Raw genomic sequence first — 26,494 nt, 5'->3', positions numbered from 1 at the left:
TTATTTTTCTTACCCCACTGGCAGATGATTTTACTTGTTTTAAGCAAAATGCACTTCATTTAGATTTTTTTCCCTTCAAAAATTCTTTTGAATTAAGAATTTTTAGATATTTTGACTAGAAACAAGAAACAAGACAAAAATACTTAATAAGATTAGCCTTTTTTGCAGTGCATATAGAAATAATCTGCAGAAAGCAGTGTTATTTTATTGTAACATTGAGATAATTTAATTGTTTGTTTTTTTTACTTTTAGTAATTTTATTTTTTTTGTTTTTGTCCCTAATAAATAAGTAATAGATCTAAAATGCATTTATTTTATACTAAGTATAGTTCAAGTCTATTACCATAATTACTGACATATCGATAAAGGCTTACTGATATAAAAATTGCAATTAATCTTTATTTGGAGTACTACTTGTGCACAATGCACATTTCTTAATATTAAGCGTAAAATATGTTTTAATGTCACTATTGATGAGGATTGTGTGATCTTTAAATAATGTCAGTCTTTAAATGCTAAATATTTAAAGTGTACCTAAAGTATTCTTGCAACAGTTCCACTTTAGCACAATCATATATACTTAAGTATATCTTTAGTTGGACTACTAGCACTACTTTTACACAATTAAAGTGCATTAAGTGCAAAATTAGTTGTTCCAATTTAGCAGACTTTATACCAGTTTAGTATACTGAAAGTACAGTTGCAGGGTATATTTATTAAGCACATAATATTTAAATGTATTTGTAATATACTTGGCATGAAATAAATGTATTTTAAATACATTTGAGTTTTTCACTAGGGGTGTTCAGTTTTTTAAGCATTTTACATTTATTCCAAAATAATAACTTAAGGGAGTAACAATTGAAACAATACATTTTATTTGTAAACTTTTAACTATTTTTGAATTTTTCGCATCACCAGTTATCAAAGCTCAAGGCCACACCAGTCATATCCAATAATATTGCGATGTAGGCATTGCCTCCTCTCAAGTGACTGTCCCCCATTCATTCTCAATTACCCCTCACCAAATTCACTGCTTGCTTTAGGGGGTCTGTTAAAACTCATCCAATATTTTGAGGAGGCACTGCCTCCATTGTGCGTATGTGTGTGTTCCACTGAAAAATATTCAGTATTCTAAAAACCCATTTGAAATTCCTGATGGAACCCATAGTCAATTAGCATTCCAGGTTTGCCTAGAAATTGACATCCGGACTGAATTATTGGTGCTTGAACACCCTTAACACAGTGGATGTCCCTCATGCTAATCAGCTATGTCGGCTCCATCAAATGTAGTTTCCTCATGCGTCAGCACAGATGAATTCAACTGTCTTCTACTGGGATCATCAGAGAAGCTCTGGCATCAGCATTCTCACAAGGAACTGCTCCAGCAGCACTGCTTTGGGCAGCAGCACATTTGACCCTTCTCGAGCAGAGAGCCAGAAACAAGGAGCCGAACTGCGCCCGCCCCCCCCCTTTGGCTCACTTGTCTCTGGGAAACAGATGTGCTGTTGTCAGACCTGGCTGAAAGCCCACAGAGATTTTGCCACTAGACAGCTGTCCATTATGTAACCAGAATAAAAAGAGGCCAGGCCCACCGAGAGAGCCGCTGCGAACATGCTCACGTTGCTCAGATGTTACGGGAGTTACACAGCTAGACACAATTCATCATTTTAATTAATAACTTCCAACTGTAGTTTGAGACTTGCATTACAATATAGTATATTAAAATCAAAGTACACCAGAAAACTGAGATAGGTAAATCACTGAGGAAAAAATCTGTTATCCTAATGACTGTTGAATCAGAACGCGTCAAAACCCATGACACTGGGCTGTACTGGGCTGAATTAAAAAATTGTTTTTAAATCTTAAAGGTATGCTAATGAATTGTTAATATTAAGTAATTGATTATTTGGAAACAGCTTGACTGACAGGTGATCTGACCAATCATAACGCAGAATCCGCAATTATGTCTGACAAACAAATTAGGCAGGGGAGTAGATTAACTTCAGTGGACTTAAACTAGACAAATTGTGTGTACTGACGTCATTCCGCAGTTGAATTTCTTTCAAAAATTACAGTATTTTAAATCTGAGTTTCATACCAGAAGTACCCTGCTCTGTCAGTGTGTTGTCAGTTTCCTCTTTGCTCCGCAATGTATTTTTCACTGCGTGGGAACATGATGTGTAGTGTAGAGCGGCATTGTTTGTTGAACATAGCAACAGTAACTAAGCAGGGCGGGTTTTTGTGAAGGTTCAATTTGAAATCAATTCTAATATGCTCAAGAAAGACTCAAGAAAGGTACTCAACTAGTTTTGCTTCAGGATCCAGATTTTAAATTGGAAATCCAGTGTTGACAGTAATAGAATTGTTTATATATAGGTAAATAATGTACTTAAAATCACATTTTAATATATTACTATAATATTACTTTTATTTAAATAGTTTTAGTAATTTTATGTGCTTTTGAGTAGGTTTAACAATTTTTTAAAAACAATTTATTTATTTATTTTTATTTTAATTTTAGTTTTAGTAATTTAAGTACTTCATCTTAAGCATATTTTAAATTAGTTAGTAACCAAGGCAAGATTTCTCATTTATTTTATTTTTTTCATCTAATATTTATATTTCATTTCAGCTTAATTTCAGATAAACAAAATGATTTTTTTATTTTAGTTTTAGTAATTTAAATACTTAAACTTAAGCATATTTTAAATTAGTTGGTTGCCATGGCAGATTTCTAATTTTATTTATTTATTTTATTTTATTTCATTATTACCTTATTATTTTTCCATCTAATATTTCTATTTTATTTAAGCTTTATTTCAAATGAACATTTTTTTTTTTTTTAATTTTAGTTTTAGTAATTTAAGTACTTAAACTTGCCAAGTCAGGATTTCTGTTTTTACTTTTTTATTTTATTTTATTTAATTTTATTCATCTAATATTCATATTTTATTTCAGCTTTATTTCAAATGAACAATTTTTTAAATATATATTTTTAGTTTTAGATAAGAAGAACATCATTGTCCATAACTGCACTAAGAATCCACCTTTTCATATTTATTTTCAGTTGTGCAATGTAGATTAAGCAGCAGCATTAAACCTTTTCAAAGTTTATGAAATATCAGGTTGCCAAGTAATGAAAAAATATTGAATTGATTTGGCAATTTTGACAGAATACCTAAAGATCCTGGATAAACTGAACTAATACATTTTAAATATGTGACCCCGGATCACAAAACCAGTCGTAAGGGTCATTTTTTCAAAATTGAGACTTATATATCATATGAAAGCTGAATTTGTTAGGATAGGACAATATTTGGCCGAGATACAACTATTTAAAAATCAGGAATCTGAGGGTGCAAAAAAATCAAAATATTTAGAAAATCACCTTTAAAGTTCTTCAAATAATTTTCTTAACAATGTATATTACTAATCAAAAATTAAGTTTTCATACATTTACAGTAGGAATTTTACAAAATATCTTAATGGAACATGATCTTTAATTAATTTCCTAATGATTTTTGCCATAAAAGAAAAATCAACAATTTTGACCCATACAATGTATTTTTGGCTATTGCTACAAATAAAACCCAGCGACTTAAGACTGGTTTTGTGGTCCAGGGTCACATATGTATTTAAGTTAATCCAGTAGGATCTTATTTTATTATTTCTTTGAGAATTTTTACAGGACTTGCATTGATTCCTTTAGGATTGGTTGGAACTGGTTTAGAATTGAAACTGATTTTGGACACTGTGTGATGGATGAAACTGTTAGACTGTCTTTTAAGAGCACAAACGGTTGTTTTTAATCACTGCTTTCTGCTTATCCAGCTTTCATAGTTTAATTTTATCATATCCTCCACATCTAGGATAATACTTTATGAATTTCTCCTCTGCACCAATCATGCGAGAGCTTTGTAAACTCCTACAGAGCACTGGGATCAATGTGAATCAGAATTGCTGTCAATCTTTTGTTTGGACATGAGCTGAAAGCGTTCTGTACTGTAGTTATGGTTCCTGACGAGTGTGTTTTGCTGAAGAGAGTCTGACCTGTGCCCTGTGTTTTTTAATGTTAGGAGTGCTACATCTCTTGGAGCATGACGAAGAGTATGTGTTCACGTTGCCGTCTGCCTACGCCCGCTCCATCCTCACCGTGCCCTGGGTGGAGCTGGGCGGGAAAGTTTCCATCTGCTGCGCCAAAAGCGGATACTCTGCCACCGTCACATTCCACACCAAACCCTTCTATGGAGGGAAAGTTCACAGGTCCAGACTTGTCTTTGAGAGCCTGTTTTATTTAAGATTTATTTATTTTGTCATCTTTAACTAATTTTCTCGTATGTTCTCCAACAGAGTCATGGCTGAGGTAAAACACAACCCCACTGGCACCATTGTCTGCAAGGCTCAGGGCGAGTGGAACGGGACGCTGGAGTTCACCTACAGCAGTGGAGAGACCAAAGTGATCGACACCTCCAAACTGCCAGTTATTAAGAAAAAGATCCGGCCACTGGAGAAACAGGGCCAGTATGAATCAAGGTTAGGAGATGTTTTCATGAATTTAGCTTCAGTAATGACAATGTGGTGGCTTACAAGAGAAGTAATAATGAGAATTAACCTGATTTTCTTTGAAGATATTAGTAAAAAAGTATTTTTTGTATTGTTTTTATCCAATATTCATATTTATTTTCATTTGTAGTCTTTCTATATAATGTGAGCAAAATGTAATGTAAAAAAAAACAGCTAAATATTGTTAAAATTACCTCAGTTTGGCAACTTTTCCCAAACAAATCTGATTTGATTTGAGTTGAGTTGTTAGGTCTGTGTGTCAGACAAGCAACATATTTAGTCCTTTCAATGCCTTTTCAGCCTTTTAAAATACTGCATTCGACAATTCTTCCCAAACATTTATTTTATTTTATTTTATTTTATCATCGTAGTTGTTAGGTCTGTGTGACAAAGACAGCCCACAAATTTAGTCTTTTTATGGCTTTTCAGAATTAAACCTTTATTTAAAAAGAGTTTTAAAAAGCTAAATTTTGCAGCTCTTCCCAAACAATTTTTATTTTATTTTATTTTATTTTTATTCAATATGATCAGAGTTGTTAGGTCTATGTGACAAAGACAACCAGCATATTTACTCTTTTTTTATGCCTTTTCAGCATTAAACTGTTATTTAAAGAGTTTTAAAAAGCTCAATTTGGCAACTTTTTCCAAACAACTTTTTTATTTTATTTTATTTATACTATTTTATTTTATTTTATTTTATTTTATTTTATTTTATTCAAGAACATCAGAGTTGTTAGGTCTGTGTGACAAAGATGACCCACATATTTAGTCCTTTTTATGCCTTTTCAGCATTAAACCTTTTTTTTTTAAAAAAAAAAAAGTTTTAAAAAGCTCAGTTTGGCAACTCTTCTCAAACAACTTTTTTATTTTATTTTAATTTTATTATTTTATTTTTTTAAACCTTTATTTAAAGAGTTTTAAAAAGCTTTAATTTGCCAATTCTTTCCAAACAACTGCATTTTATTTTATTTTATTTTATTATTTTATATAAGATCAGAGTTGTTAGGTTTATGTGACAAAGACGACCCACATATTTAATCCTTTTAATGTTAAAGTTTTAAAAAGCTCAATTGCCTTTTCACCATTAAATCTTTTTTTAAAAGAGTTTTAAAAAGCTCAATCTGGCAACTCTTTCCAAACATTTTTTTTTATTAAGATCCTTTTTATGCCTTTTCAGCATTAAATCTTTATTTTAAAAGAGCTTTTAAAAAGCTCAGTTTGGCAACTTAACATCCTACCAGATAACTGAACTCATACTCAAACTTAAAAGTCTAAATATATATGAAGAGTTCAGAGGCAAAACCAGCTAAATCCATCTAACGTCTTTCTTTAAAAAATGCATTTATATCAGGCTCAGATGTATAGGTTTCTATGTAAGTACCGGTACTTCTGATTGGGCTTAGGCTGGTATTTTAGCGAGTTTAAATAAAAAGTATTTGATGGACGTATAATATGTGTCGAGAGCATTCACTCAGTATCATTATCTCATTTTTGACCAAGATGGCTTTTAGCAGGTTTTGCATCTGAACAATATATATATATACATATATATATATGTATATACAATATATATATACACTACCGTTCAAAAGTTTGGGGTCGGTTCTTTTTTTATTGTTTCTTTTTTTTTCTTTTTTTTTTAAGAAATTAATACTTTTATTCACCAAGGATGTATTAAGTTAATAATTAAAAGTTTTTTTAAAAGTTAATAATAAATAATTTACATTGTTATAAAATATTTATATTTTGAATAAACACTGTACTTTTTAAACTTGTTATTCATGAAAGAATCCTGAAAAAAAAAAAATCACAGGTTCCAAAAAATATTTGGCAGCACAACTGTTGATATTATCCAACATTGATCATTCTAATAATAAATCCGCATATTAGAATGATTTCTGAAGGATCATATGACACTTAAGACTGGAGTAACAGCTGATAAAAATTCAGATTTTCATCACAGGAATAAATTCTATTTTAAAGTATGTTAAAATAAAAAACATTATTTTATATTGTAAAAACATTTTGCAATATTACTGTTTTTTTTCTATATTTTTAATCAAATAAATGCAGCCTTGATGAGCATAAGAGACTTCTTTAAAGACTATTACAAGTCTTACTGACCCCAAACCTTTGAACGGTAGTGTATATATATATATATAGTACACAGGATTTATTTGTGCATCTTTAATGGTCTTTTTTTCCAGCAATTTGGGTGTAGTGGCTAAAAGGCCAAAAAGATCTGATTGTCAAACTTGCCAACGTACAAAAGGAACAAAAAAAGCAATTTTATAAGTAACATATATTTATTTACAGTTACCTTCTTTTAATTCATGTTACACAAGCCCATTACTGCTTTTTTTCATTATCCTTCAAATAGAAGCATAGTGAAACCTTCCTTTTTGGGAAAAGAGGTACTCAGACAATATAAATAAATAACCAGTGTAAAAGATCAGAGCTTAGTGATCCAGATAATACCACGGTGAATGAGCATCCTGCATTTTAGCGCATTTAGCTAAATCCTACCCCTCCAGAGCTCTTCTAACATACTCGTGACCCTCATGCACCGCTCTGGCCCTGAGCGAGCCGGAGGCTTCACTTAATAATCTCTAATGCTGCATATTGGCTTATTGTCGAGGAGAGATGCAGCCGGACAGGACAGAGCCCATCAGAGTAGTCTAATGCTCTCAGCCTGGCGTTACTACACACGCGTAATGCAATCAAAAGAAGATACAGAGCAGCAGAGAGGTGCATGGAAGCTGTGGTATGCATGCGAAAAGAGCAAATCCATTGATCCTTGAAAGGTTTGAGGTATAATTTAATAAAAGATATGGCTGATTCATCATCTGAGGTTACTTTTCTTATTCTGATCAATATGGCTAGACGTAACACCCATGACTAAACAGCAAAGTTTTGCAGCTTATTCTGCTCATGAAACAACTGTTTGACTAACTTGTGAAGTCATTGCCCATATAGCAAAAATACACTTTCAATATATTTTAAGTATGTTTTAAAATATATGGCCCATAATGTCTAAATATATTATATATTGCTTGTATATTTGTAAAAATATTTTGCATAAATATATTGTCATTTTTTATTATATATATATATATATTATATAATAACAATAATAATAATATATTATTATTATTATTATATATATATTATTATATATTAAATATACAATACATTTTGTATTTCAAAAAAGAATTTTCAGGTGCAATTTAGGGTCAGATTTATCTGTGGTGTGCTATTCCACAGCAATACTAAGCATGAAAAAAATCATAGATTCATATCATATTTTTTCAGACTGACGGATTGTGTGCAGTATTTATGAGACGTCAGTGAATCAAGCGTTTCTCGTGTCCTTATCCTGTCTTGTGACACTGATTGATAGGCGGCTGTGGCAGCATGTGACAGCGGCACTGAAAGCCGGTGACATCGATGCGGCCACTGAACACAAACACCAGTTGGAGGAGAAACAGAGAAGAGAAGGGAAGCAGAGAACAGCCAGCAGCACCTCCTGGAAACCCAAGTACTTCATTAAAGAGGTGAGGCTTTCTAATCCTCCACTAAATTGCACACTTGATGAGGACAGTCCTTAAATCCTTCGTTTGTACATAAAAATACAGTTTTTCATTTTTCTAGAGATGTGCAAAACTACATTTATTAAAGCATTCACTTCCAGAATAAAATATTCCTGATAATTTACGCACCCCCCACGTCATCCAAGATGTTCATGTCTTTCTTTCTTCAGTCGAAAAGCAATTAAGGTAAGAAAAACATTCCAGGATTTTTCTCCATATGGTGGACTTCAATGGGGATCAACCTACTGAGGGTCCAAATTGCAGTTTCAATGCAGCTACAAAGGGTCTTATCTAGCAAATCGTTTTCTAAGAAAAATACAAATTTATATAATTTTTAACCACAAATGCTCATCTTGCACTAGTTTAAAAAGTATAGGTTAAAAAGTATACATATCATTTTATTTATTTTATTATTTTATTTTATTTTATTCAATAAGATCAGAGTTGTTAGGTCTGTGTGTCAAAGATGACCCACATATTTAGTCATTTTAATGCCTTTTCAACATTAAACCTTTATTTAAAAATAGTTAAAAAAAAAAAAAAAAAAAAACATTGGCAACTCTTCCCAAACTATTTTATTTTATTTTATTTTATTTTATTTTATTTTATTCAGTAAGAACAGAGTTGTTAGGTCTGTGTGACAGAGATGACCCACATATTTAGTCCTTTTAATGCCTTTTCAACATTAAACCTTTACTTAAAAAGAGTTTTATAAAGCCCGATATGGCAGCTCTTCCCAAACTATTATTATTTTTTTTATTTTATTTTATTTTGAGTTGTTAGGTTTGTGTGACCTGAATAGTTTGGGAATAGTACTTCCCAAACTATTTTTTTTTTTTATTTATTTATTATTATTAGTATATTTTTTATTGTTAGGTCTGTGTGACATTAAACCTTTATTTAAAGATTTTTATAATGCCCAATTTGACAACTCTTCCCAAACTATTTTATTATTTTATTTTATTTTATTTTATTTTATTTTAGAGTTGTTAGGTCTGTGTGACAGAGATGACCCACATATTTAGTCCTTTTAATGCCTTTTCAACATTAAACCTTTATTTAAAGAGTTTTAAAAAGCCCAATTTGGCAACTCTTCCTAAACTATTTTATTTTATTTTATACATTATACATTATACATTAAACCTTTACTTAAAAAGAGTTTTATAAAGCCCGATATGGCAGCTCTTCCCAAACTATTTTTTTATTTTTTTTTTTTGAGTTGTTAGGTCTGTGTGACCTGAATAGTTTGGGAATAGTACTTCCCAAACTATTTTTTTTAATTTTATTTATTATGATTATTATTATCATTATTATTATATTTTTTTATTGTTAGGTCTGTGTGACAAAGATGACCCACATATTTAGCCTTTTTTTGCCTTTTCAACATTAAACCTTTATTTAAAGATTTTTATAATGCCCAATTTGACAACTCTTTCCAAACTATTTTATTATTTTATTTTATTTTAGAGTTGTTAGGTCTGTGTGACAAAGATGACCCACATATTTAGTCCTTTTAATGCCTTTTCAACATTAAACCTTTATTTAAAGAGTTTTAAAAAGCCCAATTTGGCAGCTCTTCCCAAACTATTATTTTTTATTTTTTTATTTTATTTTGAGTTGTTAGGTCCTTTAAATGACTTTTTTTGAATTTTTTAGGAATAAACCTTTTTTTTTTTTTTACTTTTATTTTAGTTTTTATTTATTATTTTTTATTTAATTTTTTTTTATTTTATCAGCGTTGTTAGGTCTGTGTGACAAAGATGACCCACATATTTAGTCCTTTTAATGCCTTTTCAACATTAAACCTTTATTTAAAGAGTTTTAAAAAGCCCAATTTGGCAACTCTTCCCAAACTATTTTATTTTATCAGAGTTGTTAGGTCAGTGTGACAAAGATGACCCACATATTTAGTCCTTTAAATGCTTTTTTTTTTTTTTTAGCAATAAACCTTTTTTTTTTTTAAAGTTTATTTTAGTTATTTATTTATTGTATTTTTTAATTTAATTTTTATTTTATTCAATAAGATCAGAGTTGTTAGCGCTGTGTGACAGAGACGACCCACATATTTAGTCATTTTTTATGACGTTTCAGCATTAGACCTTTATTTAAAAAGAGTTTTAAATAGGTCAATTTGGCAACTTAACATCCCACTAGATAAACTAAACTAATAAACTGAAACATGTACGTTTCTTTTAGTAGAGTTTAAATATATACCTTTTGGCCAACATTGAAGTCTGCTACACTGAGAAAAATCCTGGAATGTTTTCCTCAAAAACCCAAAGAAAGAAAGACAGGAATGTCTTGGATGACATGGGGGTGAGTAAATTATCAGGAAATTGTTATTCTGGAAGTGAACTAATCCTTTAATATTTCATTAATCAATAGACAACATACAGTACTGAACAGTCAATTATTATACATGTTTGAGACAGGGCCAAATATTATTAATTTCCCTTCAGTGTCCTCCCTCTCATGATTAGCTCCAGAGTCATGCAGGATATTGTTTCTCATATCAGATCTAGCATGTCTAATATTTGTTTCTTTCCTCAAATTTACTGCAGGGGGATGGATGGGTGTACCACAATCCTCTGTGGAAGACGAAGTGATGAAGTGAAGCGGGAGCCACATGATTTGGGTCCGTCACAGACCTCCAGCCCCGCGTTTGGGAGTGTCCACGTGAGCGAGGGGCTGGCCGACCAACGGGACTCAAACAGCAGGGAAAGACATTGATTTATTTCTCCAACTCGGAGAATGGAAGGTGCCAAAAACAAAATATATACTCGAGGGTGAGAAAAATACCTCAAAAGCCCCTCTGGATGATGAAGATTAGATGTGGAGGCCTGAATTGTGTAACCTTGTGCAATATCTTTATATTTGTAAATTACTTCTGGTAATCAATACTGAGATTTTTTTCCACACAGGAGAGATGTAGCATCTGTATCAGAGTATAACTGTTATATAACTGGTATTTTAGAACACCGTTAAAGCAGATATTGATGCAAGCAGCATTCTGGGTATTTGAGAGCAGTGAGTATGTGAGTTAAGTATTCATGTTCAATAGAGCTCACCTCTCATGTTCTTACGGTTTTATTTGAATGACTGAATCGATCTTACCATATGAGGACAGTGTTGTGCTTCACTTAAGTTTCCTGAAGAAAGAATAAAATGGATATCTAAAGGAATAGATTTTAAAATCATGTGCAAATGTATTTTTTCCTCATGGTGATTTAATAAGGTCAATGATATGCATCCATTTCAGTCACTTTCTAAAAGTAGGTCTTCAGAAATGTGACCTTTTCACTTTCTAATTTTTAACCACACTAAACTTTTAAACGGAAACCAAGACTATTTCTAGAGAATCAAATGCTGTTGGTGTCACTCAGCCCATATGCTCACACATATACATGAAAAGAAAAAAAAATGCACACTGTATTTAACACTAGTTGTTTTAACAGGGTGCAAAATGCAGCCTATTTTTTCCTCAACAAATAGCCCTTGGAAATAGATGATTTATTAAAGGATTAGTTCACTTAGAATAAAATTTCCTGATGATTTACTCACCCCAATGTCATTCAAGATGTTCATGGCTTTCTTTCTACAGTCGAAAATAAATTAAGGTTTTTGAGGAAAACCTTCCAGGATTTTTCTCCATATAGTGGACTTTAATTGGAGCCAACGGGTCTACGTCTAAACTGCAGTTTCAGTGCAGCTTCAAAGGATTCAACACGATGTCAGCCAAGGAATAAGGGTCTTATCTAGCGAAATGATCAGTCATTTTCTAACAAATAAATAAATAACTAAATGTATATAATTTTTAACCACAAACGCTCGACCTCTCGCATTACATCGTATCATAGGTGAAAGTACCAACCCGGTGTAAACAAAGCGAATGCACAAAAAACACCGTTTACAAAAAAAAAAAAAGGAAAACAACAATGATGGATGATTTTGAAGATGCAATGTTTTTCAACATTTCTGAACCGAAGTATGCAGACAAAAACTAACCATATGTGAACTTTACAATGTGATTATGTGCATGTGCATCACAGAGCTAATGCAAGACAAGTGGTTAAAAAGTATATACATTTTTTTTTTTTAGAAAACGAGAAGACCCTTATTCCTCGGCTGGGCTCGTGTAGAGCCCTTTGAAGCTGTCCACTATATGAAGAACAATCCTGGAATGTTTTCTTCAAAAACATTTATTTTCAGTTGAAGAAAGAAAGACATTAACATCTTGGATGACATTATCTGGATTTTTTATTCTGGAAGTGAACTAATCCTTTAAAGGGGTTATCAGATGCCCATTTTCCACAGGTTGATATGATTCTTTAGGGTCTTAATGAAAAGTCTATAACATGCTTTGGTTACAATTTCTCAGTGGTTGTGTAAAACAACACCCTTTTTACCTTGTCAAAATGAGCTCTGCAAAAATCTCATTCTGATGGATTGTTCCTTTAAATGCAAATGAGCTCTGCTCGCCCCGCCCCTCTCTTCTCTCTGTGGCCTGATGAGCTGCTTTGAGAGATTGTTTACTTTAGCCGCATTTAGTGCATTTAGCCGCAAAACTTGCTAGCTAGCGCCTTATTAGGAAAGGTGATCGCAGAGATTCATAAAAAAACCCTTACACTCACTTCGGCTGTAGGTGAAGCTGGATCACGAATGATTTGCGCGAACATAGATGCATTTATGTAGATCAGGAGGCGCATTCCCTTCACAAACAAATGTAATCCACTGCATCTTCAGCGGCTCAGATGTCAGGAGTAAATGACAACCACTATGTTCATTGTTACATCCAGCAACACCACACCTTAATCACTCAATCAGAGATATTCTTGTTTAACTTACATCCCTGCTCCGGCATCGAAACAATGGAGGTCGGACTGTTACAGCTGATCAACTATCGTGGGAGTGGCCTCTGTTGGTGTGACGCAGGCATCTGAGAATGGCTCGATTTGGGGATATTATTTTTACAGAATAATTAAAAACCACTGCATTGATTTTTATCATTATAGGGTAAAATTGTACATACACTGCCAACACACAGTAATGTTCAAACAACAAATAAAAGTGAAGTTTGCATCCGATAACCCCTTTAAAGAAAAAAAAAGACTAACCTTAAGCAATAGTGTCAACCAAAAATGTGACCAGTCATAAGGGTCAGTTTTTTTGAATATAAGATTTATACATCATTCTGAAAGCTGAATACATAAGCTTTCCATTGATGTATAGGTCAGTATTTGGCTGAGAAATAACTATTTGAAAATCTAGAATCTGAGGTTGCAAAAAAAAAAAAATCTAAATATTGAAAAAGCAAAAAAATCACATTTAAAGTTCTTAGCAATGCATATTATTAATCAAAAATTAAGTTTTGATATATTTACGGTAGGAAATTTACAAAACATCTTAAATGGAACATTATCTTTACTTAATATCCTAATGATTTTTGGCAGAAAAGAAAAAAAATGACCCAATTTTGACCCATACGATGCATTTTTGGCTATTGCTACAAATATACTCGTTGTACGTAAGGCTGGTTTTGTGGTCCAGGATCACAAATATGCCAGTGCGGTATACAGACATTTTATGTTTAAAGCAAGCAAAGGCTCATTTCATGTTAGATAATCATTTACGTAACATAATTCTTACAAAAAAAAAAAAAAAAATGTGAATTGTGCCCTTTTACAAAATGCTTAAAGTACACAGCTTTCATGACAAGTAAAATGCATTCAATTTGCAATGTTTTTAATGTAGTAAAGAGCAGCTGTCAGTTAAACCGGCTTGATTGGGCACATCTAAATAAGATAATGTCAGATTAAAGCCACAGGCCCAAATTCAGAATTCAGGTATCGCTAATCAGCTTCCCCCACAGTATTTCCCTAACTAGGACAAATATGGGATATTTTGAAAACCAGCTGAACCACAACCAGTTACATAACTTGGTCTTTTTGTGACTTCCGTAATAGGCCAAAGTGATGGAGATGTGTGTCTTTGAGCGTCTGACTGAGACAGATAATGGTGAATTAAAGCTACACTGCTGTCTGGGCCAGTGAACATGGAGCTTTGATCAACACTGTCTATAAGTGTGGTTAATAAGGAAAGAAACCTCTACAGTAGACAAATATATAACATTACATACCATTTATATATTTCAGGTATTTGAAAGGCAATTAAGCATTTTTGCCTGCCATAATTTGCCCCGGTAGTAAACACTGTAATTATAAACAACAACAATAAGTAGTAAATTTGAAGGGTGTGACTTCAGCTAGTTTTGCTGCTTGATACTGCAAATTGCAATATTATTTTAATGTTTTATCTTGATTATGAACACACTGGTTTGTAGTGCAAACCGTTTTACCTTTTACTACACGGTTGTTATTCTTCTCCTTATTTCCATATTGAACCGGAAGTCTCACTCATAGGTTTACTTCCCACGTTGAGGAAAAAGGTGAATACTGTGGTTGTAAAGCCATATTTCTGTTTTAAAGGGTATTTAAATACAAGGTGCGAAACTTATGAAAATCACATTACACTGTAATAAATGTTTTACGACTGGCATTTTTTTAAGGTGAAACATTTTTCAGAGTACTGAATGAATTGTGGCTGCTCCATCAGCATTGTCGTGACGTACTTATTCAGAGCGATTAGTCAAGTGACATCTACAGCTCATCTGATTGGCTTAAAAAAAAAACTTCAAAAAGACGACGTATTATTGCAAGTACTGCTCACTGCAGAGCCGAATGGCCTCCAGCTCCACCTCTGTGTGAACTAATGGGTGGAGTTATGTTTAGGATAGGGTAAGGGGTAGGGTTAGGGTGTGGTTAGGTGTCCATCTCCACCCATTACCTCCAGTGAGGGGGAGCTAGAGTTCCAGCTCCTCCCATTTGGCTCTGCAGCGAGCACCCTCTCTATTACTGAGCAGCTCCTTGGTGTAATGCGTTAGTGCTTCCACTTAGTGGACACCTGTAGAATAACACCCATTCAGAACAGCTGGAACAGATGTTTTGAACACTATGATGATCGCAGGCAAAGTAAAATAAAGGATGTGAGTGCAAACATAGATAAGGCAGATTCTTTCATTGAGTCTTTTAATCACAAATGGCATCAACTCATTCTCACAAACAGCATCTTTGCCTTTCTCTCGCTCCGTTTTTTTTAATATTTTTGTAATTTTACAATTTATGGAATAAATTTTCACTTGAAAAAAAAAAAAAAAAAAAAAATACAGTTTTTGCATTTCAGGATGAAAGGCTTCCTTTTCTCAACTTCAAATGCATTCTTGTTAATAAATACCTTCTCCTAAGTTTCAAAAGCCCTCAGAGTAGAATAATACGGATACATTATGGAGAAGAGGGGCGGAAAAAAACGACCAAATTTTCCTTCTAATTATCTTACAAAAACAGATGAAGCAAAAGCAATAGGTAAAGATGAAAACAAAGATTGATAAAGTTATAATGGCAGCCCAGATGAACTGAGGAAAAGAAAACCCACTGGATGTTGCAGGAAGCGCCCTTTTAAACGTTTATAAAAAAAAAAAAAAAAAAATTGGAATATTCACACTAAAAATACGCACTCTCCACCTGCATGCTACTCAGTAGTGGATCCACATTAAGGTGAACTAAGACAAAGTGCATTCAGGCTAGTAATGCAGCATTTTATAAACCTACAGCTAATTCAATTCACTCTTTGTCCTGGCAGACAGTCGTTTAGGAAGGGGGGAAAAATTAGATGTCTAATTGGCCCAAGAAAAAGCATCTGTTTTTCACAAAGGAGATGCCAAACCACAACGCCCCCCTCTGGACAAAACACATGAGCAACAGAAAATAAAAGCGGATTTTTTTTTCTTCATTTGAATTTAGAATTATTGCATAAAATCTTACAACCGATAGAAAAACGAAACAAAAACAAAAAAAACATTCAAAATGATGTAACAAACAAAATTATTTATATTCAAAATCACCACAATAGTTAAACATTACTAACCACAGAGTCCTTTGCAACGTCTGCCTTAGAAAAAAAAAAAAAAAAAGAAACTCCAGAAAGAGCCCACTGCATTGTGTCACATAGGAAACCGGGTTCGTCAGATAACGGTTAAAACCAAGAGAGCATTTTAGGGGCTGTCGCACTGCAGACGGCTCCAGATTTTTCCATATCTTTTATTTTTAAGTTGTTTTTTTTAAATCAAAAGTTAACTATTACAGGCTCTGATGAAACAAAAAAAATCTCTTTGGTGCTCCAAGGTTCACTGAGCTTGATGAAATTCGTATTTGTTGGTTGTTTTAGCATTCGGTTGGATTATATTAAACTGTACCACAAAAATAGTGCGTGCCGTTTGAGACACGGGCAGCGCTCTCGCTTCACCAGCACATTCAAGTACAAAAGAAAAAACGAAACAAAAACAAAACAGAAGAGAACACAAGAACAAAACTAAGTCCAGAGTTGTCAGATTAAAACCGCGGTGCAGATCCCCGTCCTCGCCTCATCCTGGAACCCGTCATGGACCCTCCCTTTCGTCACGGCAATCGCGGGATCAAAAGCCTCCAATCAAATGTTCTCAGGTGGGCGGCGCCAGACAACATGTTTGTTCTTCTTTTTGATTGGTGGATTACTTACTAGTTGCATTTTGTCCTTGTCTTTTGTTTTCCTCTTTTCCGTTCTCAACATTTCCATTCAACAGCTAAACAGACTTCTTGTTCAGTTTCTTGCCTTTTTTCAGAGCCAATTTGTTTTTGATGTATCCCCTCTTCCTCTTGGCAGTCTGTGAACCATAAAAGCAAACAAGTACATTTGAAATATTACATTAGAACAATATTCATAATAAAAAAAAGTACAACAGGATATAGCAGTACTACATCTAGGGCCCCATGAACATGAACAGAAATGTGGAATCCAGTCATAAAAATGGAATTTATTGTATAATGCGGAATGTCACGGAATTTGCCAAGTTTGAAATGAATAAATCAAAAGTAGGTCAGTACACTTAAATCAAAATGCAATATGGACTAGTGTCTGTGAATATTAAGTCGCAAAAAAAAAAAAAAAAAATTCTTCACAGCAACCCGTCAAAATAGATGTTCTATTTAACTTAAAGAAACTGTAACAGAAATATATCACTTATATTACTAATATATTACTTCTATTACTAATGATAGTACTACTACTAATAAAATTATTAAAGCATTACTTTCAAGGAAAGTAAAAATTACTTAAAAAATATTTACCAGAAAAATGTAAATACAGAGTATTTCTATAATAAATAAATAAAAATATAATAAAATAATAAATTAATTATTAAAAAAAAAAAAAAAAACTATTAACATGTAATCACGAAAATTAATGTAAAACAATCTGGTAAAAATAACACTAATTTTGAGGAAAAAAATAAAATGTATTTCATAGGGCCTTAAAATTGTAAAATTACATATTTCAACTAGACAATGGTGATAATGTAGATATAGGTTAAATAAACAAAGAGAATTAGTTTTTTTTCAGCTACTTTCAGTATTTATAGTTTTTAGATGTCATTTGGCTACTGTAATTCATAAAAACAGTTTTGTATAATTGTTAAAAAGTAATGTAAAAATAACATGTAATAATCGGTATTTTCTATAAATAGCAACAAATAAAATTAGTAATAAATTACATATAAATAATAATAAATGAAACTATGCCAAAGTCTTAATGTTTTAAAACAGTCATTTTATTATATTTTATTAGTAGTTCAAAGATATTAATTATATTTATTAAATATTTATAATTATTATTACCATTATATACACACTAAACAAAGTAACATATAAAATATTCATATTTCAATAAATATAAAAATACATAAACTATTTCTTATATATATATATATATATATATATATATATTTTTTTTTTTTTTTTTAATTAAAAAAAAGCTACAAAATATGGATTAAAATATTAATTATATTTCATAATATAATATAATATTTAAAACAACATTTATCACCATTTTAATATGTATTATTATTATTATTATTATTATTATTATTATTATATTAATTTAAAAAATACAAAATATGTATTAATATATTATTTTATTTATTTTTATTTATTTTTTTATTAAAAAGGCTACATGGAAGCCCTCCAATATGCATTGTTCATTAAAATGCATTAAAATGAATAATTAAGAACATTTCTTAAAATTAAAAATTTTCTTAACAGTCTTTTTCTTAGTCTTAACAAAACCACCCCAATTAAGCAACAACTTTTTAAAAGAAGCAAAACAAGAACACATTTAGAAAGACTGAAAACAGTTACCCACAGTGTCAGATCATTACAGTGCATAATTATACATGTTGTCATTCTGATAATGTTTGTTTTTTCCAAGCACATTTTATTAATTCCAAAACACACAATCTTAATTACGATTAATTTAACATTTAATCATTTAAGTGATATATAATTGTCCACAAAGACTGGAAGTGGAAAACGTATATTCAGGCATGCATATTATTAAGCAAGTTTCCTTTACAGAGAAAATGAGGCAAAAATAGATTTATCTCAGGCTGAAAAGTCAACAAATATTAAATGCCCATGAGGAGGATGCAATACCAATGCAATACTAGAATTTGCAAAGCTAAGGCATTACTATTAGACAGCGAAATGCTCAGCAGAAAAGACACGTTAAGTGCAAAAGAATTAAGGTGAATTATGAATTAAGAATTTTATGTGTTAAATAAAAGCTGCTTAATAATTGAATATAAGGAGGTTTTTTTTTTCCACTTCCAGCCGTCATGAACAATTATATATCATTTATAAATGATTAAACACAAAATTAATAGTAATAAGTAATATTGATGTGGTTTGGAATTGGTAAAATGTGCTTGGGGATAAAAAAAACAAAAAAACAAAATGATCAACTTGCGTAATAATTATGCATCCACTGTTTATGCTTATAATGCAGTTCTAATGGAATCTAGAGGGAAGAACCTTTTTTGAGGTGTACTTCTGCTTGGCTGCGATGTTGCGGAGCTTGTGGTCCAGAGCCTGTCGGTTCTCCTGCTTCTTCACCCTGTAGATGCGCACCAGCCAGTGCTCGGAGGTGAACGCCTCCTCCAGGTGCTTCAGACGAATGTCCTTGTTGCCGATCTCTGCGTTTCGTGTCCGGTCAAATCCAGGAGGTGTGCGGAAGTCCAGCTGCAGAAGAGGCGTTTGGCATTAAGCAAGCCGCAAGGTTTTATCTATATGTGCATTACTACACTATCAGAGTGGTACAATAGTGACAGCTCAAAGATTAGTCCTTGTTTTCAACCAGTGCCACAACATAATTACAAGACTCTTGTGTATACACCTAACGAATTAAAGGGAATAAACACTCACCTGCATTTCCCCAAAGCGGTAGTAAGACATCTTGTACATCAGGCAGTTGAGCAGCGTTGGAGAGCCGGCCTTGTCCACTCTAAACTCTCCCTGCGGTGTGAAGTAATCACTTTCCTACAAAAGAACAGTAAGATAGCTGTTTGAGGACTCGTTTTTGACACATGTAATGGCAGAACAAATTGTCAGTGCTCTCAAATAATCCCTGTTCATTAAAAGCAAAGTTCAGAGAATTTTCTTATACAAACTGACTGACTACAAACTGAAAGTTCAGACATTTTCTTATACAAACTGACTTTTTGTATTTTTTGGACTTCGACTTTGATATTTTTAGCACTCCAAAGAATGCCCAAGTCAAATGAAATGAAATCCCAAAAAATTAAACAAAAAAAAAAAAAAATCTAATAAAATATAACAAAATAAAATACAAAAAATGAAATGTAATATATATATTTTAAAAATCAAATGAAATGGCATGAAATAAAATAAAATACATAAAATAAAAAAAAAAATCCAATGAAAGAACACTAAATAAAATATAATAAAATACAAATACAAATAATAATAATAATAATAATAACAAAAATATAGAATTAAATTAAATATAACATAATAAAAAAAAAAATAACTCAAAATGTAGTAATATAAAATAAAAAATATACACAAAAATGAAATTAAAAAAAAAATCCACTAAAATAAAACACCAAAAAAATATACATAAATTAAAATAACATAAAAATAGGCCTAAACTGTCCTTTATTATACAAAATCAACAACAAATAAAATACAAAAATAAATAAATAAATAATAATAATAATAAAATATTTAAAAAAAATAAATAAAATGAAATGATTTAAATAATTAATATTTAATTAAATATAACAAAGTAACATACAAAAAAATAAAATAAAAATGTTGTAAAATAAAATAAAATCCAAAAACTATACTAAAATGAAATTAAATAATAAAATCCAATGAAATAAACTAAAATACAAAATAAACTAAAATAAAAATCTTTAAAAAAATCCAATAAAATAAAAAATGGAATATAAATACATGCATACATGACCTCGTTGTCCTTTTTTTTTTTTTTTTTTTTTTTTTTTTTTTTAAAACAACTTCTCAAAAAACCTGCCCAGGCCTAAACTGTCCTCTATTACACAAATTCAACAACATCATAAAATAATGAATTTTTCTACAAATATTTCAGGATTGACACTGACCCGGATATCTTTAGGGTGCTCCCCCTCAGCAATGCGCACCATCCACAGGAATTTGTTAATGTCGTCGCCTGAATATCCAATCACTCCCCCAAAGATGATGAGGACGTAATCCACATCCAAAGACTTCATAATCTCATAGGCTGCACTCTCATTGGATGACATGGCTTTACCGACCTAAAACAGAATATTGATCATAAGCTTTCATCGCCCTCAAGATGGCGCTACTAAGACAAAGCACTGACACCAAACCAAATCAGTTCATTTCTTGCACATTTACTCCTAAGTAACAGCAAATCAGACCACATTGTAGTGTCTGAAGCCAAGTTGTGTGTCCTCACCAGTGCTATGTGGCTGTTATTCCACGTGTTGTTGTCCACCAGCGTGGTGCGGTTTGCCATTCCTGCGATCTGATAGCCGTAGTCCCACCAGGACATGACTCGAGCATGTTCATCTGTATTCTGCCTCAGCCAGTAATACGCTTCACGGAAATCATCCAGAATGTTGCGTGATCTGGAGGTAATTATAAATAAAGAAAGAAAAATCAATAATTCAGACATTTCTTCTTCTAAACAAGTAATAAATCACTGAAAGTGCTCTTACCCATCATGGTTGTATGATGCCAGCACTACACTGGGACTGGAGTAGGCGTTGCTGGTGACCCACGTGCAGTGCACCGCAAACATCATCAAGAGCATCAGCATTAACATGGTTACGATGCTTTTGATATTAGGGCCCAAACCCTCCTCTGGGCGGTCCTGCTCCGACACGTGCTTTCGGACTTTTCCAGCCTGCAGATGCACACGGACACACCAATTAAATCACACTGAATACAGATGAGCTACAAACAAGATGCCCATAAATCACTTCTGTTTTCTGCAACAACAAAACCTCTCTTAACCTTCTCTAAAAACCAACACAGGGTCTTCAACAAGGGTCTGGGAATTACTGTTCAAACTAACTGTCAAAAAAACATAATAATAATAATAATAATAATAATAATAATAACTGCAGTTGTTAATAAAATAATAATAATAAAACTAATAAGTACTTACAAATTTATAATAATAATAATAATAATAACAACAACAATAACAATAATAATAATGATAATAATAATAACAACAGTAATTTGATTGAAATATGATATATATACATATAAAAATAAAATATTAGATATTTTAAAAACTACTTTTTTTTTTTGAATTTATTAGAATTATTATAAATATTATACTATTACAAGAATTAGTTATAAATCATTTGTAAACTATATATTCAATATCTAATTATTTTCTATTATTTTATTATTATTATATATTATATTTCTTTATCAAATTACTGTTATTATTAGTAATTTTATTTTATATATATATATATATATATATATATATATATATATATATATATATATATATATATATATATATATATATATATATAAAATTCATGTAATAATGGATAATTTTGATTTGATTGCTAACAAATATAAAATACTATTATATTATAAAATGCTACTACTACTACTACCACTACTAATAACTACTTACAAATGACTAATAATAATAATAGTAATAATAATAATAGTAATAATAATAATAATAATAATAATAATAATAATCTGATTAAATATAATTAGCTATTGAATAGATATAACTGCAATATTATATAAATTATTACTTATATCTAAATGTACATTTTATACACAAATATATATATAAATCTTGAACATTGCAAAAAGAATAATTATAGCTGTAATAATTTTTATTTGATTTAAAACCAATATAAAACGGTTTTATATATATATATATATATATATATATATATATATATAAAGCAAGTCAGCTTTATAATAATAATAATAATAATAATAATAATAAATAATAAAAATAAAAAACATTATTATTTATATGCATTTAATTGGTACCATGCACGTGTTTTTGCACAGGCTTAAAATGCAACATTTTATTCACCAAGGGGTTCGTAGCCTGACCTTTATCCCATCACTGACCTTATCATAGAGATTCCCCTGATTCCTCTTGTCGTCCTCATCACTGCTGTCCTCAGCCGGTGGGTTCTCACGCTTCATGTCATCACCCAGGTAGTGCTCAAACACGCTGGAGAAGGCGATGGCAGAGAGCATGCACACCACCGGGGTGAGCGTCAGCATCAGACGCACCATCACACCAGCAAAGTACACGGCGCTGATGGCGTACAGAGCCACTAGAGGGCAACAGAGAAAACACCACTTATGATTCCAGCAGACAATGTGGCACTGCAGTGTAGAGAATGAGCGTTAATGAACTGCAGTCCTGTGTTTATAGCACTGTACAGGATAATGACTCCAGAGAGAAATCGAAAAACACAGAAGCGGGCCTTAAAACATGTAGCAACATGTCGCCCGTTCACAATCCCTTGTTTATTCTGGTGAAAAACTCCAGGAACGCCACAACAGCAATTAAAAAAATAAAACAAACTCTTCTGGGGACTGAGACTAATTCAATGCATTCAGCTCTCCGCAAATGAAAATACTCATAGCAGACATCAAAACAGCAGTCTGTGTTCTCGGGCATAAACAGCATACAATCACAACCTAAAATGATTTAGAATAAACAGCCTCCTGGCAGAAATGAGCTCAAGGATGTTTGGTGCCACTTCTGGAGGATCAAAATTAAGTTTTTCAACAAACTCTGACAACATTTTATACATTTTCAAGTCTATGAATCAATATTATATGATGTCTTTTTTATATACCAAGGCTTAAAATAAGTATTTGGACATTCAAGATACAGAATTGAAGAAAAAAACCTTAAAATCAAATGTCATCTGCAAACACAGTGCTAGAATTTCTATTATCTTCACATTTCTAAGTGCAAAGACTTTAAATGAAAAACAGAACTGAATGCAGACACAGCGTCTGGCAATTTCAAGGACGTTAGACTCGCTCACCAAAGACTCGCTCATCGTTGATGTTCTTGATGCAGAACCAGAGGCCTGCTGGGAAAGTGCAGACCAGGATGTGCAGGTCAAAGAAGAAGGAGACCCAGGTGGTGGGCTGGTGCTCTGACACGGACGCGATGATGGGGATGTGGATCTTTGCGTATCTGAGCATAACAAGGGGAAGGGAAGGCTTTGTTAGTTTACTGTGTAAAACTATTGCAAATAACACTAACTAGCATTAAATTACTGCATTAAAGGGACAGTTCACCCAAAAATTAAAATTACCCCATGGTTTACTCATCCTCAAGCCATCATAGGTGTGTATGACTTTTTGTTTCAGACGAATACAGTCAGAGTTATATTAAAAAATGTCCTGGCTCTTTCAAGCTTTATAATGGCAGTGAATGGGTGCTGAGATTTTGAAGTCCAAAAGAGTATTTCCATCCATCATAAAAAGGTACTCCACACTGCTCTGGGAGGTTATTAAAGGCCTTCTGAAGCAAATCAATGTGTTTGTGTAAGAAAAATATCTATAATTCAAACTCAAACTGTAATCTCTAGCTTTCGTTAACTATTGTAAGCGTGTTCATGAGAGTGGCGTTCCAACGGATGACGTAGGTCATAGGCGAACGTCGTGACGAATGTGGAATTGCAGTAGAAAGAGCAAAATAAAACACTCTTTATTAATTAGAAGTACAAAACGACGATTCGTTAAGAAAAATGTCAGAGGATTTCGATACAAGCCAAGAGAAGGCTGGTTTTCCTTTGATGTAAACAAAACTTGGTTCTTTCGAGATTAGCAGATTTTCACCGGAGCTTATGCTACGCCTACGTCCTACATCATCCGCTGAAACACCACTCTATCATGAACATGCATATGACTAGTTAGAGATTACATTTTAAAAAGTTTTAAATATGGATGCTATTCGTACACAAACACATTGATTTGCTTCAGAAGGCCTTTATTAACTCCCTGGAGCTGTGTGGAGTACTTATTATGTAGATGGATGCACATAATTGGACTTCAAAATCTCAACAGCCATTCACTGCCATTATAAAGCCTGGAAGAGCCAGAACATTCTTTAATATAACTCCGGTTGTAACTCCAGTTAGCAAAAGCTAGAGATTATAGGTTATAATGTTTTAAATATGTTTTTTTTTTTTACACAAACACATTAATTTGCTTCAGAAGGCTTTATTAACCCCCCAAAGCCATGTAGAGTACTTTTTATGATGGATGGATACACTTTATTGGACTTCAAAATCTCAACAGCTATTCACTGCCATTATAAAGCTTGGAGGAGCCATAACATTCTTTAATATAGCTCTGGTTGTAACTCCAGTTAGCAGAAGCTAGAGATTTCGGTTTATAATTTTTTTTTAGCATGGACATTTTTCTTATGAAAACACATCGATTTGCTTCAGAAGGCCTTTATTAACCCCCCGAAGCCATGTGGAGCACTTTTTATATTGGATGGATGCACTTTATTGGACTTTAAAATTTCAACACCCATTCACTGCCATTATAAAGCTTGGAAGAGCCAGGACATTTTTTTTTAAATATAACTCTGAATGTATTTGTCTGAAAGAAGAAAGTCATATACACCTAAGACGGCTTGAGGGTAAGTAAATCACGGGTTAATTTTCGGGTAGGGATATAACGCTATCAATATCTCACGTTACAGTAAAATCATGACAGAAGTCCATGATATGATATTTATTGTGATATTTAAAAGAAATACTTTATATTTTTAAAATTTTACATTTTGTAAATTTTAAAGTTAAATTATTCTATCTAATGCTCTTTGAGAGTTAAAATAAGAGCTCAAATTCATGTTCTTAACTAAGAAAAATTAAGCCAGAAAAAAGTCAGTGAATTGACTTGTACCTGAGCTTTAAAAGGGAATCAACTCTTTTTATTTGTGGTATACTGTCTCAGTCTAAATTACAATCACACTTGTGTTTTAGGAAGTGTTTCAGGAAATTTGAATACAACAACAACAACAACAACAACAACAACAACAACAACAACAACAACAACAACAACAGTAATAGCCATATATTGTAAAACAATGTCATAGGTATATTATTTTTGCTTTACACAACAGTAGGGAAATTACAATACTTCTTTCCTAATTTCTACAATTGAAAGAAATATTCTGAATTTGGATTGCAGCAACATTACCTATTTAAGGCGCTAGCTGTCAGCAATTTATACTGCACTTTTAAGCTTTTATTTCGATGGCAACAGCATTAGAGAGTTTATTTTGAAGGGAAAAAAAAAAAAAACTCCAGCTTTAGTGAAAGCAAGCTTACAAAAACTTGTCTCACTACAAATCTAGAGAAATGCTATAATCATCTGCCACAAAAATAAAGCATAACTCATGGCCTTTGCATTCCCAAAGCACTAAAAATCACAGTACATGCAATAAACAAGTTCACTGCATTCATACACTGTGAACAGAGCCGTTTTGAGGCGCGGAAAACACTGGGTCACACACTGATTGCCTGAACAAAGAGCACGCTTTGCTTTGAAACAGATACCGTGTCAAAGCATAACTGCCCAAAGCACACCTTAAAATACCTTTTGTGTTAAAATAAGTTTAAATGTATTTCAATTTTTTTTTTTTTTTTTTGCCCGGAGGACCTATCAGTTCGTATCGTCATGTGACCATGATAATAGAGATTTTGCAATCGCCATATCACAATATTGATAATATCATTATATCCGTATCTTCGGGTGAACTCTCTCTTTAACTGCTGGCAAGCTGAACTAAGAACAGCTATCGGTTAATGTGATGCCTATAGCGATTTGTCTAGTGGTTAACATGAAAGATTA

General features: G+C 32.2%; 2 protein-coding genes across 3 annotated transcripts in view; one reads left to right on the top strand and one right to left on the bottom strand.

Moving 5' to 3' along the window:
• Window positions 1-11,353, top strand: part of osbpl10b (oxysterol binding protein-like 10b) — a 64,976-nt gene extending 53,623 nt beyond the window's left edge. For both annotated transcript variants that reach the window (XM_051131934.1, XM_051131933.1), the window contains exons 9-12: window positions 4,080-4,266; window positions 4,354-4,536; window positions 7,967-8,120; window positions 10,718-11,353. In XM_051131934.1, the coding sequence (XP_050987891.1) occupies window positions 4,080-4,266; window positions 4,354-4,536; window positions 7,967-8,120; window positions 10,718-10,762 (569 nt within the window). In that variant the 3' untranslated portion in view covers window positions 10,763-11,353. The remainder of the gene's footprint in view (window positions 1-4,079; window positions 4,267-4,353; window positions 4,537-7,966; window positions 8,121-10,717) is intronic.
• Window positions 11,354-15,224: 3,871 nt separating this feature from the next.
• The window catches only part of stt3b (STT3 oligosaccharyltransferase complex catalytic subunit B), a 58,352-nt gene continuing 47,082 nt past the window's right edge, over window positions 15,225-26,494 (bottom strand). The window contains exons 9-16 of the mRNA XM_051131627.1: window positions 23,665-23,819; window positions 22,727-22,938; window positions 21,322-21,509; window positions 21,060-21,231; window positions 20,722-20,895; window positions 19,502-19,615; window positions 19,112-19,318; window positions 15,225-16,911 (exon numbers count right to left, since the gene is read on the bottom strand). Coding sequence (XP_050987584.1) covers window positions 16,831-16,911; window positions 19,112-19,318; window positions 19,502-19,615; window positions 20,722-20,895; window positions 21,060-21,231; window positions 21,322-21,509; window positions 22,727-22,938; window positions 23,665-23,819 — 1,303 coding nt within the window. The 3' untranslated portion in view covers window positions 15,225-16,830. The remainder of the gene's footprint in view (window positions 16,912-19,111; window positions 19,319-19,501; window positions 19,616-20,721; window positions 20,896-21,059; window positions 21,232-21,321; window positions 21,510-22,726; window positions 22,939-23,664; window positions 23,820-26,494) is intronic.

The sequence above is a fragment of the Labeo rohita genome, chromosome 16 (assembly GCF_022985175.1).
Source record: "Labeo rohita strain BAU-BD-2019 chromosome 16, IGBB_LRoh.1.0, whole genome shotgun sequence".
NCBI classification, from domain to species: Eukaryota; Metazoa; Chordata; class Actinopteri; order Cypriniformes; family Cyprinidae; genus Labeo; species Labeo rohita.
Note: the sequence above shows the minus strand (reverse complement) of the source record. Positions and strands in the feature narration are given on the sequence as shown.